The 21,719-nt window shown below is 42.0% G+C and overlaps 1 protein-coding gene across 19 annotated transcripts in view; it reads right to left on the reverse strand.

The window, feature by feature from the left end:
* The window catches only part of SYNE1 (spectrin repeat containing nuclear envelope protein 1), a 575,028-nt gene that overhangs the window by 164,003 nt on the left and 389,306 nt on the right, over positions 1 to 21,719 (reverse strand). For all 19 annotated transcript variants that reach the window (XM_053292895.1, XM_053292839.1, XM_053292877.1 and 16 more), the window contains 5 exons: positions 21,512 to 21,706; positions 19,684 to 19,857; positions 17,202 to 17,393; positions 3,197 to 3,331; positions 1,155 to 1,261 (listed from right to left, as the gene is read on the reverse strand). In XM_053292895.1, coding sequence (XP_053148870.1) covers positions 1,155 to 1,261; positions 3,197 to 3,331; positions 17,202 to 17,393; positions 19,684 to 19,857; positions 21,512 to 21,706 — 803 coding nt within the window. The remainder of the gene's footprint in view (positions 1 to 1,154; positions 1,262 to 3,196; positions 3,332 to 17,201; positions 17,394 to 19,683; positions 19,858 to 21,511; positions 21,707 to 21,719) is intronic.

Consider the following 21,719-nt stretch of genomic DNA (forward strand, 5'->3'; position numbering starts at 1 on the left):
AGAGGCCCCATATGGAGGTACTAATTCTCAGAAAGCAGAGGGTCTGTATGTAAGCTGTCTGGCTGTGAGCTATTCCAAAACACTTGCAAGAGGTGATTGCCTCATAATACTCATTTCAAGAAGTGCATGGTTGGCCTTTGTAAGTTTAAAAAACCCCAGTTAAATAGTCGGGAGACTGGGCAAGGTTAGTACTGAGACATGGGGAACCTTTAACCCTTTTAATTCCATCATGATCCTGATCTGGACTGGGTTCAAATATTCACATGCATTTCTATACTTTTAGATTACTAAATACATATAACATTTTATTTAGAGAACTCTGTGCCTGCAAGGGTTATTTAGAGAACCTTGTGGACCCTAAATTGTAAGAGTAAATGCCTCTTCCCAAAAAGGTCCAGTGCTGCCAGTTGCATTTAACATTCTGTTATTATCCTGCTTTGAACTTTCTTATGAAAAGTGTTTAGACCAAGCCTGCATAACGTAAGGCCTGGGAGCTGGATTCGGCCCACAGGGACTGTTTTACTGGCCCTCAGATATCCTGCAGCAACACAGGAGCTGGAAACTGACCAGTGCCATCCTATGCATGTTTTCTCAGAAATATGTTGCATGGTGTACCCAGTGAGGCTTACTCACATGTAAGCATGCCTAGGATTGCAGCCTGAAACCAACAGCAGTTTAGGGAGAAGAGAGGACTTGGCATTTGTTTGGGGCTGGCATGCACTCCAGGGGCCCCACTGTCTGAGCAGGGACAAGACCTATTTTCTGGCCACTTTCTTGTTTAAAACTATGGGTCCATTGACAGGGGGAATAGATCCACAAGTAACTAACGATATTTTTTAATTTGAATGTAATAATGTGCTAAAATTTTACCTTGGCTCCTTCACGCCAAGTTGTGGATGGTTCTGCCCACTAGGGCATTTGAGTTGTGCAGCCGTGGTTTAAACAGAGCTATAATTTAGCTTGCAATGGACAAAACATTGAAATGCATTCTGACACTCTTCTCTCAAATGTAAATGAAACTATCTTTTTGGATTTTGTTTCAAGTAAAACACAAAAAACTCAGCAAAGTATAAGCATATGACATGATCAAGGAAAAGAAAGCAGAGGAATTTAGCAGCTTCTACTGAACAAAAACAAAATGCACCAAGCTGCACCTAGGACAAAGATGATCAGGAGCAGAGTGCTGGGTTAGAATTTCCTCTCCACGGCTTGCCACGGAGCGGAGCAAATTCTTTTGTTCTGTGAGCTCTTTCTCTAGCTCCTAAAAAGAAAGAGATATACAACTGCTTTAGCAAAATACTATTTACTCATGAGTAGTTGATATACTATAACTGCGATAACACATTTTAAATATATAATACAATGAATGGAAATCAGCATGTGTAATGGTGCAGCAGGGAAATAACTTGCCTAGTGAGCAAGAGGATGCCGGTTCGAATCCCTGGTGGTGTGTTTCCCAGACTATGGGAAACACCTATATCAGGCAGCAGTGATATAGGAAGATGCTGAAAGGCATCATCTCATACTGAGCAGGAGGAGGCAATGGTAAACTCCTCCTGTATTCTACCAAAGAAAACCACAGGGTTCTGTGGGCACCAGGAGTTGACACTGACTCGACGGCGCAACTTTACTTTACTTTAAAGTGTGCAACAGGCACTGTCTTAGTTTTTTCTTCACAAAAGGCCAGTGAGAGAATTTATGAGACCAGAACAAACATGAGTTAGATTCTCCCAAATATTAACATTTTTGATTAAATTAGTGGGTGCATCATAGTTACAATGCTTCCTTTCCTCCACATTCCTTCCGAGTGACCCAGGTGTAGGGGTAGAAGATCTGTGATTAGATATCCCAACTTCTTTCCCAAGACTTACAAGTGGCCATAAGAGGCAGGGGTGTACATCTGTCACTAAACATTTTAGCAGTTCACCCCTCATTCTAATGAACTCCTCCTGCCACTAAATCTAATAACTCGTAACATCAATCCCCCAAACATATGTTTCTCCACTCCAAAAACTATCCCCCTTCCCTGAAAAAAAGGAAATGAGGAGTTCTGTCTTTCCTTTTGTCTGCTCCTCCATGAGAGGGTGGAATTGGACTGAGACCACATTGCTGGTGGACCAGGAGTAAACCCTTCCTCTCTGTTAACAAAAAAATGAATAAAATTGTTCCAAAGCTGCTTTAACGGGGGGGGGGGGGATAGTATAAGATTTCTAGCAAAATAAATGGGAATTTTTCCTTCTATATGCTCAGAGAACAGTGACAATTTCAGATGTTAGAGCATCTGTGATCTGACCAGGCCATTCACTTGCAGCTGAATTTCTCTTGCACCTTAATTTGAAACATCCCTTGGCCTTCTCCTCACCAGGCTTCTGGTGTGCACATTACTGCCAGCAGAAGTCACATGCAGACACCTGAAGAAGAGCAGATGCAGGAATGTTTGACCATCAGCAGGACGTGAATGGCTTAGCTGCTGCATGGCACATTCAGAAAAGCGTGCTGTGTACAGAGTGCTATACAGAGTGCTGCGTACAGAGCCAGCTAGTGGGGTATGGTAATCCTGTGGGGGCACTGCAGTCCTTGAGACGTAAAAACAGCAGCAGTAGTTGAAATACAAGAGAAAGAGCAACAACAATGTCTGTTGGAATACCAAGAGGTCTGAAGTGAGGATCCAAGACATTTTTGTCCTCTCCTCTTTTGAAGTGATTGAGAAGAGAGTTGAGAAACAATTATATCTCAGACTGGGGCTATAAGTCTTCTAAAAGAAACCAACAAACCAAGGTAGGGGTATTTTGGAAGCTGCTGAACACTATGTTCTGTGAGCATGGAGGGTATAGCATTGTAGCCTTGAGGTTTTTTTGCATCTCTGCAAGGCAATTTAGAACTTGAAGAAGCAATGTGGGATGATACTTTTTGTTTCCACGATAGCGGAAATGCTATGAAGGAATCAGCTTTGATGTAAAAATGATGACTATGGCTCGTGAAGAGTGAGATTAAATCTCTGGACTATGACATTTTCCAGATGGCTATTTCCTCCTGCTTCACTATGGTTAGGGTTGTTGGGAGTTCAGGCAATGGAGGCGAAATGCCGATGCGCCCATTCTTAAACAGATTTCCATGTAGACAAATGCAATTCAAATCAATGGCTCTTAAATGCATTTAAGCAGGTTTAGGATTTGAAGCAAGCACACATACTCACTTTCTGTCTTTGCAGGCTGCTTTGCTGTTGCTGTGCACGGGTTGTTCGTGCCAGTGCCAACCATTCTTGAACACTAGGACTTTGAGAGGTAACCAGATCTGCTTCACACTCCTCCTTTTCCTGTAAAGCTCCCTGCTGTGTATTTATAATAGGGGAAAACACAAGAGGAATACAAATTTAGTGAGAAAGGATTGCCAATTTGAAGCTTGAAGTCTTAGATTTCTTCAACTGATTATTCAGATCCAGATCAAGACCTAATTTATGCATAATTAAGGACATGTAGGAACTTACCTATATGGCATTCCACATTTAAACTTTCAGCTGCCACAGATGCAGCTTTATGATGACATTCCAGTCATGGATCCTGGCATTCAGGGACTGAACACTAGCGTTGTGCACACCCCTGATTTGTTTTGTTTCCAAATCTACCCCCTCTCAAGCACCTCAATTTGATTTGTATTTGCTTTGATTCAATTTGGATTCGGACTGATTCGGACCATTTAACAAGGTCCTAGGGGCACCAAATTTGGGTGGTGGGTAGGTCCCCATGGGTGCCACCTACCAACCAAATTTCAAGGAAGTGGGACAATTGGTTGATTTTTAATGATTTTTTTTAGCTTTTACTGATTTTGAACATTTCTGCCATAGGAAAAAATGGGGATTTGAAGTTGCCATATCCTAACCCTAAAACAGATCCCCAGCTTTCATTAAAAACACTCTAAGCTCTAGCCCTTGTAGAGGGGGAGTTATGGAGCAAAATGTGCAGTCATTTTTCAAGTGTATGGATTGGATTCTTTGGTGTGTAATAACTTTTCCTCATAATGAATCCCTATGAGGATTCATTGCACACCTTCATTTCTTCTGTTCATTTTGACTGTCACTGGACAGTGCCAACTGTCAACTGCCATGTGTCAACTACACCCGCTGCCACCCCAGGCACACATACTGGGGTACTCAGTTTATTTTCTTTTAAGGTATTTTCAAAATGTTTAGATTCTTTGGTGTCTTCATTACACACCTCAATTTCTTCTGGTCATTTTGACCCCACTGCTTTGCAGGCGGGGGTGGGGAATTAGTGGCATCCCATGTTTCAACTACCCCACAACCCACTGGGTACTCAGTTTATATTTTAGGACTTTTTGAGGTGTTTAAGACTCTTTGGTGTGTAATAAATCCTCATAGGAATTAATTATGAGGAAAGGTTATTAGTCATCAAAGAGCCTAAACACTTGAAAAAAATCCTAGAACATAAAATGAGTGGAGTGTGGGCAAAATATAAAAAATGGTTGGAGTGTAAAACATCATTATGGGTATCCCCAATTGAGGCTTTGGCAAGTAAAGAGACAAATATGCAATCTGAATGGGGCACCTATAGGGATTTGTTATGTTTTCAAGAGAAGGGCTGTAAATTAAAAATTTTAAATGAAGTACAAAATTTGGTTAGCAATTGGTTTCAGTATCATCAGCTAAATGAAATTTATAAAAAGGATCTTAAAGTTGGATTTGTGGATCAAATGTCGAGATTTGAGAAGGAGTTGTGTGAAAATGATGAAAGATTAGTCTCCAAGATGTATAAGTTGTTGCTTTTGGAGGAGACAGGAGATGAAGTGGTTAAAACGACTATGATAAAATGGGCTCAAGATGTGGGTCATAATATAGATATGGCTGCTTGGGAAAAATTATGGAAAACTGATTTAAAGTTTACTGCATGCTATACTTTAAAAGAAAACTATTATAAGATGATGTATAGGTGGTATCTGACACCAAACAAATTAGCATTAATGTATTAAAATGTTTCAAACAAATGTTGGAAATGTGGACAATGTGAAGGAACTTTTTTCCCTATGTGGTGGTCATGCGGGAAGGCAAAGGCTTTTTGGGATATGATAAATAATGAGTTGAAGAAAAATTTTTAAATGACATTTCCTAAGAGGCCAGAATCCTTCCTGCTGGGAATAACCCAAGGAGAGTTTTCCAGAAGAAATTTAACATTTTTTATGTATGCAACCATGGCGGCTAGGATAGTATATGTGCAGAAATGGAAAGACACTAAAATGCCCTCAAAAGAAGACTGGTTGATAAAAATTTTGGAATATGCTGAGATGGCAATGCTTATAGCACTTATAAGGGATGAAAATTTGGAATCTTTCAAAGAAGATTGGAAGATTGGAATCTTTCAAAGAATCTCTCAAAGAAGATTTTTTACTTTACTTAAAGAACTATTTTTCTAATATGGACTTTTCAGCAGGGTTTGAAATATAGTAATAACAGCAGGTTGGGTTGGGTAAAATTGAATAGTAATGTGGAGTATGTATGTTTTAAATTATTATAGAAATGGTTTATATGTAGAGTTAATGTGAACCACGCAGATAGGTAAGCGGGAAGTCAATATTTACTTAATAGTGAGCTATTGTAAAAGCCAATAAAAATTTAAAATGCAAAAAAAGAAAGAACATAAACTGAGTAGTACCCCACTGCCTTGCGGGTGGGAGTGGGGTGTAGTTGGAACATGGCAATTGACAGTTGGCACTGTTGAAAAGGCCGCCTTGAGCCAAGGCGTCTGCGCCATAAGCTTTTAGGGTGGGGCGGCCACGTTGTGGGCCACCCCATTTGGGTCCGCACTGTTGCTGTTGTGAATGCCAACCCCAGCTGTCGTGCCTTGCAGGCACTGTTTAAAAACTTGTACCCCTAATAAAGTGGCCAATTCCTCCATAACTCATTCTGTGTCCGTGTCTCCTTGGGTCTGGGTGCAAATGAAGGTGTGTAATGAATCCTCATAGGGTTTCATTGAGGGAAAGTTATTATACACAATAGAATCCAAACACTTGAAAAATAGTGACCACACATTTTGCTCCATAACTCCACTTGTACAAGGGCTAGAACTTAGCTTTTTTTTTTTTTTAAAGAAAGCTGGGAATCTGGGGGAATTAATAGGAAGGATTCGAATCTCGAATAAATTCATACAAAATCAGGCATGATTTGATTTCTACCTGAATCTTGCCAATGGTCCACATGGGTGATTTGTTTTGTCTCCAAATCACCCGAATCAGCTAGATTCGGGTACAAATTGATTTGTACCTGAATCAGTTTGCACATCCCTACTGAAAACATAGTCAAGGTGACTTGGTTTAAAAAACATGATGGCTACACAGAACACCAAATGAGTCAGGTACTTTCCCGCAACCTGCATATTATTTAAATCCAGCCCAAGCTATCACTAAACATTAACAACAAAGCCTATAGCACTTTTATTGTTAACTGCATTTTCCTGGTACTTATTTTATTCTTCATTATAATATAATGGTGAGAAAGCCGCTCCCTGCCCTTTTTGCCATGTTAGCGGCGATATCAGGCGAGCAGGGGTGGAGTTGCGGGCCTGGGCAGAGAGATGGGCATGTAGGCTGCCATTTTTGTCCCACAGCACATGTTGCCAGTGACCCAATCTGATTTCAGGAGCACCCGCATAAGCAGCCTCCTCCGTCAGTTCCCCTTCTGTTGCTCTGCGGGCAGGAAAGCAAATGGTCGCTGCCAAGGAGAAGAGCAACTGAGGCGTGCACAACTGTGGGGAGGTCCGAGGGAATGTCAGGCAAGCGTTTACCACTGCTTGCAGGAAGACACCGTCTCTATGATTCCAATAACCAGCATTTGGTTTAGTCTGACCAGGGGCTATGTCAACATTCGTGAGTCTGGGATGATCCCTTCTAGGCTTCAGCCCATCTGGTTTGAATGTTTCATTTATCTTTTTCTTGCTTTTCTTAGTAGTAACTTCTAAACATAAGAGTTGATGATTGGAGTAGGTAACGATAAATGAAATAGAGTGAGTAAATGATTAAGTATACAAATTGATAATTTGCAGTGAGTAAATGAATTGATAAATTGGAGTGAGTAAAATGAATTAATGTAAGTAAATGTATTGATCTGAATGGAGTCAAGTAGATGGGAATGAAGTAATACCCTGGCAGTTAATAGAAGCAGTGGTTTAAAAACAGGAGAGACTTTTCTTCCTTAAAGTGTGAAAGGCTGATTTATATTATATATATATAAAAAATGAATAACAGAAATATTTTGGGTTAATTTAACAGTAGAAATAATAATAAAGGTAATAATAACAGAAAAATAAATAGATAAAAGACGTTGGGTGTCCAGGTATATATACATATGTGCATACGGGAGTGTTCATAAGTGAATAAATATAGTTAATTATGGCCCCAAAGAAGGGACAGGGAAAGGCAAATGCAAAAGGGAATACACCCGCCCTTAGGTGGCCAGTTCAACAGCCTGAACCCTCTGCATCTTCTTCTTCTGAAGATGAGAGCCAGATGGTTATGGCTCATATCCTGTCCCATATCCTTCCCATTTGAAGCACAGGAAAAAAGACAAAGGTGGTGAGACTTCAGGTGCTAGACCCAAACAGAGTTCTAAATCTAGTAGCCAGGCTAACAGACAGCTGCAACTCTTGCAGTCTATAGAGGCCAGATTTGATGCGTTGGAGAAGGGGCCAGGTAAAGAAATTGCAATTGCCAAAACCACTCCTATGGAGAGATTTTCCCAACATAACACCTTGAATTTGGATGTGGGTCCAGCAAGTGAGCCTATCCTCCTTGGGCGGGGCAGTTGTCTGAGGTATGAGGTGGTATGCCTTTTTGGCCTCCTGGCCTAGGCTTGCCCCCAGCTACCTGGGTGGGTTTTACTTCAACCCCCATTAGTAAACAATCTTCTGAAACTCCAAGAAAAGTCTCTAGAGAGACATTGTCATCCTGGGAAGAGCAATCTGGATTATCTGGACCCTTTTCAATCTGGCTTCCGCCCCGGGTATGGGACTGAGACTGCCTTGGTCGCTCTAGTGGATGACCTACGCCGGGAACTAGACAGGGGGAGTGCGTCCCTGTTGGTTCTGCTGGACCTCTCGGCAGCGTTCGATACCATCGACCATGGTATCCTTCTGGGCCGCCTCTCGAGTATGGGAATCGGAGGCACTACGTTGCAGTGGTTCCGGTCCTTTCTTGAGGGAAGGGTCCAGAAGGTGGTGCTGGGGGACTACTGCTCGGCCCCGTGGCCGTTGGCCTGTGGGGTCCCGCAGGGTTCGGTCTTGTCCCCCATGCTGTTTAACATCTACATGAAGCCGCTGGGAGAGGTCATCCGGGGATTTGGACTGAGTTGTCAGCAATATGCGGATGACACTCAGCTCTATCTCTCCTTGTCATCTGATCCTAGGGAGGCGGTGGATGTCCTGAACCGGGGACTGGAGGCCGTGATGGGTTGGATGTGGGCTAACAAACTGAAATTGAATCCGGATAAGACGGAGGTGCTGTTGGTCAGTAGGAGAGCCAATCGGGATGTGGAGATTCTACCAGTTCTGGATGGGGTTGCACTCCCCTTGAAGGAACAAGTACGCAGCTTGGGGGTACTACTGGACCCGGCTCTGCTCTTGGAAGCTCAGGTGGAGGCGGTGGCCAGGGGTGCCTTTGCACGGCTTCGGCTGGTGCGCCAGCTGCGTCCCTTTCTCGAGAAGGCAGATCTGGCCACGGTTACCCACGCCTTAGTCATGTCGCGGCTGGATTACTGTAACGCGCTCTACGTGGGGCTGCCCTTGAAGAATATCCGGAAACTGCAGCTAGTGCAAAACGCGGCAGCGAGGGTGTTATCCAGAGCTGCCCGTTGGGAACATATCACCCCCATTTTGAAAGAGCTGCACTGGCTACCGGTTCGTTTCCGGGTCCAATTCAAGGTGCTGGTTTTGACCTTTAAAGCCCTAAACGGTTTGGGCCCAGGGTATTTGAGGGACCGCCTGCTCCCAAGGGTTGCTGCCCGCTTGACGAGGACATCTGAGGGGGCCCTGCTCCGGGTGCCGACAATGAGAGAGGCCCGGCTGTCGTGCACTTGGGACAGGGCCTTCTCTGTTGCTGCCCCCAGACTCTGGAATGCTCTCCCAGTGGTCATTCGCTCCTCGGACTCCATCATGGCTTTTAGAAAGCTTGTAAAGACTTGGCTTTTTACCCAGGCTTTTACATAATCGTTTTTACTGCTGCTTCTGGGTGTTTTTATTTCTTGTATTGTGTTATGCCTGTTTTTATATGTTTTTATACTCTTAGCATGTTGTTTTTAGTGTGTTTTTATTGTATGTTTTTAACTTTTGTAAATCGCCTTGGGGCTATATTTTAACGAAAGGCGGTATAAAAATGCAAAAATAAATAAATAAATAAATAAATAAATAAATAAATAAATAAATAAAATCTGTTAAGTTGGGGTCTGTTACAAGGAGTTCTGACACCAGAGAGGAGAGGATAGAAACCTATCCTTATGGTGATGTATCTTTACCACTGGGTGATCACCTTTTAATGTCCACAAAAGAAAAAAATTGGAGAAATGATTATGTCAATATTTTCTCCTTATTATATCGTGAAACAGAACCTCAGGACAAAGATCAGACTGATCTAAAGTAGAGCGGGGGAAATTAAGCCCCCAGCTGTGGCTTGCAATTGGTCAAATTGGTTGGTGTGCTTTATGGTTTACATGGGGGTAGTATTACAAAAACAATTGGCACGTGCACTATCACTGATAAAATATTTAGATATAATTTATAGTGCATTTACTGAATTTAGTGGGCTGGCTTGGTCGAGGTATGATGAAGCGTTTTGCTGCATCTCAGCTCTGGATTCCTCCCTTCCATGGGACATTTTCCAGCCAACCTTGTGGTTTCAGATTATGTCCCTCAATCATCCCATATTTGGGGAACATTCAAACAGTGGGTATTTGGTTGTATGGTCTGCCCCAAAGGGCAGTCTCCCCCAGGGCTATCCAGTTCAAGCCCTCAGTTATGCTGGGAGTTTGGTGTTATGGGATCATGTGCCCGTCATCAATGCCCTTTTTGCCACAACTGTTCTGACTGTGGTAGTCGCTACTCCTTTTCCAATTGTCCCCGATCCAAGTGGTGGCGGGGTCGGAAGGACTTACCCAGACCTAGACGACCCCATCACCTGCCAAAGGGACCTAGTCCCATAAAATGGGAACCCCTTTGGTCACTGCTTCAACATTACCTTAATCTTCATGATAGACTTTATCTATCTGATAGGAGGAATTTAAATTTGGTTTTAGGATACCTCACCAGGGTCCTTGCATAGCATTTAAGTCTCAAAATTAGAAATCAAGAGTGGGGATGGAGCAGATTGTGCATGAAAAGATTAATAAGGAGATTAACAAAGGGCGGGGTTTGGGCCCCTTTAAGGAACCCCCATTGCCTAACTTGAGGGTTTTGTCTTTGGGGGTGGTTTCTAAATAAGCAGTGGGGGGGCATTTTGTTTAATACACCATTTATCATCCCCTCTGGAAGCTCACAAAATGATGCACAATACTTGTGTCCGGTTCAACCCGCCCCCTTTGAATCTGCCATTAATATGGCGTGAGACCAAGGAAAGGGCGCCCTCATAGCAAAATGCGACATTAAATCAGCATTTTGTCTGTTGGCAATTCACCCTGATGATTTTGACCTGTTGGGATTTACGTTTGAAGGCACTTACTATGTGGATCGCACCCTTCCTATTTTCAAAATCACTGGTCTTCCACAAAACGGCCCTCGCCTTGGGTTGAAAAGGGCGTTGCATGCGACATGACATTTTTGGATTTCCATTTTCCACCCGATAGTGGTGGCTGCCCACATCTGGGTTCTTGCATTTAGGAACCATGTGGTACAACTCCAGAGCGATAACCAAGCAACCGTTCATGTAATTAATACGGGCACTTCACGAAACCCTCATTTCATCTTACATTGTTTATGTAACAATATGTTTACAGCTAGACATGTTCCTGGTCTGGATAAGAGTATCGCTGGTGCCTTGTCTCAAACACAGGTGGACTGCTTTCGGAACCTAGCACCTTCAGCCAAGGCGGATCCTGACATCAGGACTTCTGGAGCCTTGGGAGTTAGAGACTGAGTGGGCGATCCGCCTTTCTTTGGCTCCTAGTACCAGGAAGAGGTATACTGCTGCTGTGTGAGAGTTTGCCAAGTTTAGGAATATTTCAGGTTTGACTGGTGTCTGGCCGGTCCCGGTCAAGCATGTGTTATGTTTTTGTGGGCACCTGCGATACCACAGTCTGGCCTCGCATTCCATTGGTGGTTGGTTGGCAGCACTGGCATTTAAGGCCAGGTCATTGGGGGTTAGTGATTCTACACCTGAATTTAGGGTCCATAAGGCCATGGAAGAATGGGTTGTGAATCACCGGTTCTCGACACTCGTGAACCCATTTCACCTATAATGAACAAGCTGTTGACCCATCTTAATAATATATACTTTACGGATTTTGAAGAATTGTTATTTAGAGCAGCCATTTTGACAGCCTTTTTGGTGCCATGTAGGTTAGCAGGCTGGTAGCAGCATCTAAGTGGGATGCCTCTGCCCGCTTGCTTCAACGAGGTGATGTGCGTTTCATGAAAAAGGAGGTTGAATGAAATATTCATCGCACTAAAACCAACCAATGTGGAAAAGGATCACAGTGGTTAAATTTTCTGCAGGACACCAGCCACTTTATGTCCAGTTCAAGCACTGTACAATTACATAAGGGTGTGAGGTGATGGTCAGGGTCCACTCTATAGTCATGAGGATGTCTCCCCATTGACACACTACCAATTTTGGGTGGTGGTCTTGGAAGCAATACGTAAAACGGATTTGATCTGGCCAATTACAGCATTCATTCTTCTTGCATAGGAGCATCATTGTTGGCGGCTGTGGTCAGCATTTCAGAGGCCCAGATTAGGCTATAGGACAGTGGCACTCGTCGGCAAGTCAGTGGTACATTTGCCCCTTGAAGCGTAAGTGACAATGGTATTCACGATTTTGATATTTATTTTATTTTTCAGGAATTCCGCAACCTCCTTATCAGTTATTGATATGGGCTTTGCTAGCATGGCTGGGTCATCGTGGAATAACATGGACTGAGTTTTTTCCAATCTTACGTAAGAAAATAAGAACAGCCCTGCTGGATCAAGCCCAAGGCCCATCTAGTCCAGCATCCTGTTTTGCACAGTGGCCCACCAGATACCACTGGAAGCCTACAGGCCGGAGTTGAGGGCATGCCCTCTCTTCTGCTATTACTCCTCCACAACTAGTACTCAGAGGCATCCTGCCTTTGAGGCTGGAGGTGGCCTATAGCCCTCTGACTAGTAGCCGTTCATAGACCTCTCCTCCATGAAGTTATCCAAACCCCCCTATTAAAGCCATCCAGGTTATTGGCTGTCACATCTTGTGGCAGAGAATTCCACAGGTTGATTATGCATTATGTGAAAAAGTACCTCCATTTGGTGGTCCTAAATTTCATGGGATGACCCCTGGTTCTAGTGTTATGTGAGAGGGAGAAGAATTTCTCTCTATCTACTTTCTCTACACCATGCATGATTTTATAGACCTCTATCATGTCTCCCTACAGTTGTCTTCTTTCTAAATTAAAGAGCTCCAGGTGTTGTAGCAGCCTTGCCTCATAAGGAAGGTGTTCTAGGCCCCTGATCATCTTGGTTGCCCTCTTTTGTACCTTTTCCAGTTCTACAATGTCCTTTTTTAGATGAGGTGACCAGAATTGTATTCAGTACTCCAGGTGTGGCCACACCATCATTTTGTATAGGGGCATAATATTAGCAGTTTTATTTTCAATTCCCTTCCTAATGATCCCTAGCATGGAATTAGCCCTTTTCACAGCTGCTGCACATTGAGTCGACATTTTCAATGAGCTGTCCACCACAACCCCAAGATCCCTCTCCTGGTCAGTCACAGACAGCTCAGATCCCATCAACGTATACTTGAAGTTGGGGTTTTTCATCCCAATGTGCATCATTTTACACTTGTCAACATTGAACTGCATTTGCCATTTTGTTGCCCACTCACCCAATTTGAAGAAATCCTTTTGGATTTCCTCACATCCATTTGGGATTCCGCTACCCAAAAGAGTTTGGTATCATCTGCAAATCTTGTCACCTCGCTGCTTACCCCTAATTCTAAATCATTTATGAATAAATTAAAAAGCACCGGTTTCAGTACAGATCCCTGGGGGGACTCCACTTCTTAGAAATATACTTAGAAAGTATATTTCTAAGAGTGAAGTTCCCCATGTATTGATGATTCATTTGGGGGGTAACGACATTGGCTTGCTTCGCAGCAAGGCTCTCATACTGTAGGCAATAGACAATTTTTGGAAATTGCAAGTTTGCTTTCCAGATCTCATCTTGGTTTGGTCCAACATCATTCCGAGGTTGCATTGGCAGGGCCATGGCAACATCCAATGTTTTAATCGGGCTACACATGGAGTTAACCACAAGACTGACCATTCTGTGGTTGCTATGGATGGATGTGTGATTCAGCATCCTGAGATTATGGCTCAGGACATTTCCTGGTTTCGGCCAGATGGCATCCATTTGTTGGACTGTGAGAATGACGTTTTTCCCCAGGACCTGCAGCAAGAAATTAGTAAACTTGTTGATGGGTGGGATAAGTGGGGCGAAACTTAAGCTTGCCCTGCTTTTGTGGCAGATGAGTGCAGCTCAGGCTAGGTTAACTGCATTGGTGTTGGGCTGGATGGCCTTTATGGTGAATGGGAATACAGAGGAAGGCTTGGTGATCTTGAGACTCTCGGGCTGGATCAGCTCCCACTCAGATGCATGCCAGCGAACGCTGCTCAGTGCCTCACAACTTGACTTGAGATGGGCTGGCATGCATTGGGGGTAACCATGTGGTCGAGAAGAGATTCTGAACGGGTACTGAGCCGAATCAAAGCCCAGTCCTTCACCCTCCTGTGGGCATACCTCTTATGAGATTGACACACATAGGGGATACACGCCCTTTAGTTCAATTCCTCATTGCAGGTTTTGTAATTATTCAATAAAGTGGCCCTAGTTTCTTCCAAATACGCATTTCCTATCATTATTTGGGTCTAGCTTCGCAACGTTTCAATATGCCTATTTAACAAAAGGAGGGAAACAGGCTGACAGCAAAATAGCTGAGGGTAAAAGCAAAATGCCTAGGGCAGGGCTGCTCGACTTCAGACCTCCAGCTGGTTTCGAACTACAATTCCCATCATTCCCAGCCACAATGGCAGTAGTCAGGGATTATGGGAGTTGTAATCCAACATCTACAGAAGGGCCAAAGATGTGCATTTGCTCACTGGAAGTCTTCAAGGAGAGGATGGACAGTCATGAATTTCCTGCCCAGGGCTCTATCAGCTCTATGATTCTATGAAATTTATGGCTGAAATAAATGAATCCACCAGTTTACATTGGTGATTAGTTACACATGATCACAAAATGTAATCTGACTGGGGTTCTACACACTGTATGTCTGAGTCTCATTTTTAGCATTAACAACAACAACCCTACTGCTAGTCATGTCACCCAAATAAGGTTCTCATTGAACTCATGTTGAACAAAATAAAAGGGCTGACAGATCAAGAAAAACGGCAGGGAGGGACAAGGGACAAATTTTAAGTGAATTTATACAAACAAATACATTGATCTTATTGATATCCTCTGAACATGTATAATTAGGAAGTGGGAGGTGCCTTCTGCATGAAGTTTAACGGGCAACTTAAAAGGATTTAAAGCATCTGGGAATCATGGAAGAGGTTCAGCTCTTATCTCCCCAATGTATATTATCAAAGACTTCAAATCTAAAGCTACTATAAGCTTTTTAATGCCACTAGCATTAACAAAACTAGCCAAGAGATCAGAATTATAATACTGAAAACTCATATTCCGAACATTAAGACAGTAAACAGGATGTATGGGGGATACCAGCTAAGGCGAGGCAAAGCCTAAAAAGATGCTGGAAATAGAAAAAAAGTGTACTGAAAATGACAAATGACCAATGTGTTTAGGCATATCACCTTCTTCAGGAGCAATTTCTTTTTCTTTCTGTTCCATTTGGTATGGTTCTTTACTCAAAGAATGTAGTCTAAAAAATGACACTGCAGTAATTTAGAGTGGCCTAAGGTCTAAATAAGACACACCCCATCTCACTTTAACCTGCAGTTTCATCACATGGCAATGTATTAGAATGGCAACACTGGCACACAGTATGGCCTCAGAAATTAGTGAGCAGGTGGATTCACCAATGCTCAAGTACAGCTCAAGTCTCAGTGTGCCTTAAGTCTTTGTCATGTAAGTGAGAATCATGTATAAGATGGAAATCACATGCCTACAATGACAAAGCTCCAGCTTGTTAACATCAGACATTAAGAGGGAGAAATATAAGAAGAGATAACTGATGCTGCTGCTGCTGCTTTTGTTGCTTTCTGTTGTCTGGCTACTCTTTCACATTCTCTTTCTGTAGCTTCTGAAATAACTGGTGAAGCTGTATACAGTATGCAACAACCCTGGACAACACCACTACTTCAAGGCTATGTTTAATTGTTAAATATGTATTTAATAATTACATTTTGTTAATTCTGATTAAATTTAAACAATGCTTTGAGGAAAACAAAGTCTGTCAATAACTTACTATTGAAAATAAAACTATTTTAAAATCATTAAAAAATAAACATTGCCAAATAATAAACAATTATACATGTATATACAATAATATGACTGTGATATTTCAAACTGCCTTGTGTACGATATGTTAATAAAGTGTGTTTTCTTAATGCTTAAAGGATTTTACACTATGAGATTATGTTGAGGAGATCCTTGTGACGGGCAATATTTTTTCTGCTCACTATTCTGATTCCATTTGCCAAAAGTCTAATATTGTATGTTTATTATTAATAAAAGCATGTGCCTTACTATACTTCTCCTATTTTACTATACTTGTAATTTATTTACTCATACAGAGAAACTAAATTTTAAATTTGTACAATTTAAATGTACAAATTAAAAACTTACAAGCTAAAAAACGCTCTGTAAACCTTAACAATAATGGGAAGATGGAATTGTTTGAAATACTTATTTATTTCTACAGTAAAGCAATGTCTTGATCTAAAAATTTGCTGGCCTCACCATCCTCAGGTTTTACCCCAGATAATGTTATATGAAAACTGAATTCCAGAAGCAAGTTAACACACAGTGTGGACTGCTGTTTGGTTCTTGTTTTTTACACACTAAATTAGCCCAGAATAATAAGCCTATTAATTTACTAATTATTAGGGCCCTGTTCCAAAGAGCTGCCGGTGAGATTTTGCACAAGCACAGGTGTTTCCCAATCGCCTCCTGCTGACTACAGCTGCCACACCAGGTGACAAACCACTCCTGAAACCTGGACTAGTTTCAGCAATATCCTCTGATGTTGAATGAGAAACTGCTGTCAGAAAAAAAATGTGAGATGCCCTAATGCATGCATGCAAGCCCGTGCATATGACCCCAGAGGGGCTTATTTGGACTGGAGCCATAATTATTAATGGCGTAAAAACAGAGAAGCTTTTCATCAAATCTGTCAAATTTTAGATTACTCTTCTTCCAGTCACCTAAAATAAATACGTGCACTTTCTCTAACCTAGTGAAAGAAATCTCAAGTGGAAGCAGGTTTATTGATTACAGAAAAACTGTATACATAATATTACTGATTACAGAAAAAGATGCTATGGGGATGGGGGGATTATCCACCTCTTTCCCATCCAGCAGATAAGACTGCTAGTAATTAATGAATTAATTAAAGTTAATATTTCTTTGATGCATTATTTTATAATGCTAGTTTTCTTTTTTTGCTAAGGCCACAATATGCCAGAATATGAATACAAACAAATAATATAGTTCCTGGTGCAGTGTATTCAAAAATTAGAAATAAGAGAAAACAAAAAATAGGGAGAATGGTGGAATAATGTAAGCTTCCACAGCTCCCACCCGCGTAATATCAATTGGTGCACTATTGTTTAACTTGGCAGGACAATTTTAATTAATTGATACTTTATTGCAACTAGGCTTATAACAATGGCAGCCTCTTTCTTCCATTTGATTTGCCCCAACCCCCCGCTACAGAGGGAAAAAACACGTAAACCCAATTTCCCCCTTCAAAGCCAATTAGGAAGAGCTCCTTACTTGTATGTTGATCTGCTTGTCGTGGAGGACTCTCTGCAACTCCAGAAGGCTTCCCTTTAGTGTCCTGAGCTTTACTGCCAGTTGCTCGGCCTCATCTTTGGTATGGGCTTTTCCTTCCATGAGAAGGTTTTCATTGTGTACCGACAGCTCAGACAAAGCCACCACCTTCTGCTCAATTTCGACAAGCATGTTCTGAAGCAGTAAAAACAAGGAGGCAAATTCATACATCTTGCAGAATCCAGCTCGTTTCCAAGCAAGGAGCCCAGGGGCCTACCTCATTCTCTTCCAAACTAAGAGCAAGCCAGATTTGCATTGCTGGCTTTTCTGGCTTTCTCCAGAGTCCTCAAAAAAGTGCTTCCATTATTTTGCATTTCCCAAGTTTCTGACTTTTATTTGCACTTGCAAAAAACATCCACTGAGAGTTTGCTTTGTTTGAAAGAGAGGATGTTTTAATAACACAGACATGTGCTTGCATTTCAGTGAGGCTCAGATGCTTAAATGCTATTCCATTCTTTTAGTATAGCAATATGCTATAATCTGTGACATTCCTGGAAAATGACAATAAACCACACTCAATTATGGCTGCTCTTTTCTTCTTGTTTTGCCACTTCTGCTAAGTGTATTCACGGAGGTCCCTTTCTCTGCCCTTCTCTCCCTTCATTGCTCTGGTTGTATTGATAAGCTTCTCTTCTCACTGTGGATCTCTCTGATTGGTGCATAAACGGCCCTAAGATCCTCAACTTAATCTTCTTTCGTCTAGAGAGAGACTTAAAGTGACAAATCTCTGGCATGTTTATTTTGAAATGCAGATAAGTACTTATACACGATACAGAAAAGGTGACCATATTTTGATGCTGGCAAGTTAAAAGACATCAGTTAGCTTTCCCTCGGTAATTTCATCTGACAAACACTGCAAAGGCCGAACACTGCAAAGCCTTTTTAAATAATAATGACTGACATTCAGCACTAACATTGTTTGTGCTGAATAGTGTTTTGTGTGCTCAGGAGAAGGACAAATTTGTCACTCCCCTCTTCCTTCTACAGCCCTCTGTGCCTTTGAAAATATGTCCCTGAGGATCCCATAGCCCTGCAAAGGGCTACAGAGGGAAAGGGGGGATTGTTCCATGTGCTTCTCCCATTACGCATGTGAAACATTTCTCAGTGCTCACAATGTTAGTCTGAATGTCAGCCAATGTTTCAGTTTGTTTCTGTAGAAATGCCGATTTGGGATTCAGATGGTAGTTTGCTTATTTAAAACCGTACAGTGAAGGATTAAGGACAGAATAGACAGGTGAAGCACAGTTTTAGAGAGGCATAAAGAATATAAGCATATATCTGCTATTCATAGCTCTGTTTTTATGTTAACAACAATTAACGAAGTTCATAACAGATTTAGGTTCACCAGCATTAATCAGATCAGAACAAAATATTTAGTATTTAATGAGAAGTAACACCCCAGTCCTACTCACATTTGCTTCTAAGTACATCAATTGATTTCCCTATACTTTATTTGATGTATATTTAATGGCTGGCACTTTATTTGATTTGACTACTCAGTTACCTGGCACTTATGGAACCTTTTTTCCTCACACATACTCCCTCCCCCACGACACACACACACACACACACACACACACACACACACACACACTCTTTTAAAAAGCAAACACTCCAGTTTTACATATACTATCAGAACTGATAACAATGAACTGCCCCTTTTAATGTTTGCAGATGTTAGATTAAGATAGGAAACTCAAGGTATCTTCTGTTAATTAAAAATACTTAAATGTCCATACACTGTATTTTAAAAACAGCAAACGTTGCAATTTTAGAATTCTTGCCAAACATTGGAAAAATCGACTGTATTTGTTTCAAATTATAGCATGAAATTATAACAAACAAGATAATGTAATCATAAAAATGCAATTCCTGGGGTTAAAGACGGCATCTTATTTGAAAGTAACAAGGAACTTGCGAGTAACTAATAGCTGATTTAGAAGCTGCAGTACATGTATGCTGCAGAAGAGCTTCCAGGGACATGTGATAGAGGTGGGTAGGCAATACATTTGCAATAATAAGCTTTTAAATGGTTTGTCTGTCATAGGTACTAACTAACATAGGCACTAACATGGGTATAAGTGAAATCAGAATATGGGGTGAATAATGTTTAAACTAGGTCACCTTAAGTGGCGCAGTGAGGAAATGTGTGACTAACAAACAGGTTGTCGGTTTGAATCCCCGCTGGTGCTATATTGGACACCAATGATATAGGAAGATGCATACTGCTCAGGAGGAGGCAATGGTAAACCGCTCATGTATTCTACCAAAAGAAAAACCACAGGGCTCTGTGGGTGCCAGGAGTCAAAATCGACTTGACAGCATACTTTACCCTTTAATGTTTAAACTAGGTTGACTTTAACAACACACAAGAAAATTCTCAAAGTGCAACAGAAGTAATATTTACACAACATAATTATTTCACCTGGCAATCAACCAACTGCAAATCCATGTCCATCGGTTCCTCAGCAGTGACCAATGTGGTGTCTAATGTAGCTTTTGTATTCAGGAGCCAGTGGTCAAGTTCATCTGCTTCGCAGAGATATCTTTGCAAAGCTTGCTCTTGCCGCTGTTCTTCTATTTGCTCATTGAGCTTCTCCTAGTAATAAGATTACCTTTATTTGGTATGTTTTTATTTTATTTTAAAGGGATATATATCTATGTCTGGTAATAGATAATACCTATTATCTGTTAATAATACTATGAGAATGGAAAATTGAGAGAAAAAAGGATTAATACGATGAAATACTAGAGAAAACTAAATTAAAATTAGTGGTCAACATCCTAAGTACACAACCAAGCAGGGGTGGAGCCACCATTGGGCGAATGGGTTCAAAGAACCCAGGCCACACCCAATCAGGGGCTGCACTTTGTGGCCCCAACACACCCCTCGCGTCTGATGTCAGGCGCGGGGGTGCTAGTTTAGCTCCTGAGCGGGGGCTGCGCATCCCCTTCGGGAGCTAAACTAAGGCTGGCACTGCATTTGCAGCACCAGCCAGGAGCGGCTCTTCCCTGCAAAGGCAGGGCCCGGGAGTGCAGTTTAACTCCCGAAAGGGCTGCACGGCCCCTTCAGGAGTTAAAAGGCTGGTGCTGCTTTCGCAGCGCAGCCCAGGAGCGGCTCTTCCCTGCAAAAGGCAGGGAAGAGCCGCTCCTGGGCTGTGCTGTGAAAGCAGTGCCACCCTTAGTTTAACTGCTGAAGGGGCTGCATGGCCTCTTCAGGAGTTAAACTGCACTCCCGGTCAGATCACGCCCCCGCGTCTGACGTCAGATGCAGGAGTGTGGCTATCCCAGCGTCTGACGTCAGATGCGGGGGTGGGGTTAGTGGAGCTGCCACGGCGGCTGCACACAGGCCACCGCCGGTCCCGCTCTGCCACTGCACCCAAGTGCTAGGAAGAAGCATACCCCACTGCACAACCCTCAGGGACATATTTTTGGGTGGCAGAGGAGACTTCTGGGGAAAGAGTTATTGGCAAGAATCACCTTCACTTGTTTATGTGATAGGTGCTGTGGAGTTCAGGAAGTTCTCTGCAGTGGGGACACTTCTTCCCAGTGTGTGGTGCACACTTAATCAGGATGTCTGTTGGTGAAGGCTTTAAGAATTTAATCAGGATTTCTCTCTTTTAAAAAAATTATGTGGACCAAGCAGACTAATATAAAAAAAATGGAAATGAAATGAATATTTGGGAAACAAAGAAGGGATATGGATACCAATTTAGTGAGGATGTGTGATCACATTTATGCAAAAAACACCTATTTTATTCATATCACACACACACACACAAGGATTATATACATTATAAGCTTCTTCACATATGCATGTAGATCACTTGATTTCTCATGATGTGATCACTAAGCACTTGCTTTTAGCTGAATTTGTTAACTGAGTCAACTGAAAAGCACTGAAGTCATGTGAAATAACATGGAAGTCTATTCTGTTGTGTCATCTCTGATGGCTCATTCATGCAAGCAAATTACCACTTGATGTTGTACTCATCAAGTTTTGATGATCATGCATTTGTGAACTGACCGTGTGATATTTATGATTTATTTATTTATTACATTTATAAACCGCCCCGTCCAGAGGCGGATAGGAGCAAGTGAAATGTTGCTCCTATCCAGAGGTGAATAGAAGCAAATTAAATGTTGGGCCATCTAAAGTCCTTGAAAGAATGGCCTTACTTATTTAAATGTGCCAGGAGTTTTCAAACCAAATACCACCTTTGGATGAAAACAACCTTTCACCATCCTTGTACCTCAAGCAGCTGCCGTTTTCCTGAAGCTTTCATCTTAATAGTGGCCATCCTCTCTGCCAGGACAGTGAGTGTGGATTGTAGAGCCAACTGGTCAGCAGCATCTGTGTCCAGTGGTTCAGACACCAACTCTTCTGCTAAAGATGTTTGTAGTTCACTAATTTCATCCTGAAGCATCAGAATTTCATCCATCAAAGCCTAGTAATAATAG

This window comes from Hemicordylus capensis, chromosome 1 (genome assembly GCF_027244095.1).
Source record: "Hemicordylus capensis ecotype Gifberg chromosome 1, rHemCap1.1.pri, whole genome shotgun sequence".
Lineage (NCBI taxonomy): Eukaryota > Metazoa > Chordata > Lepidosauria > Squamata > Cordylidae > Hemicordylus > Hemicordylus capensis.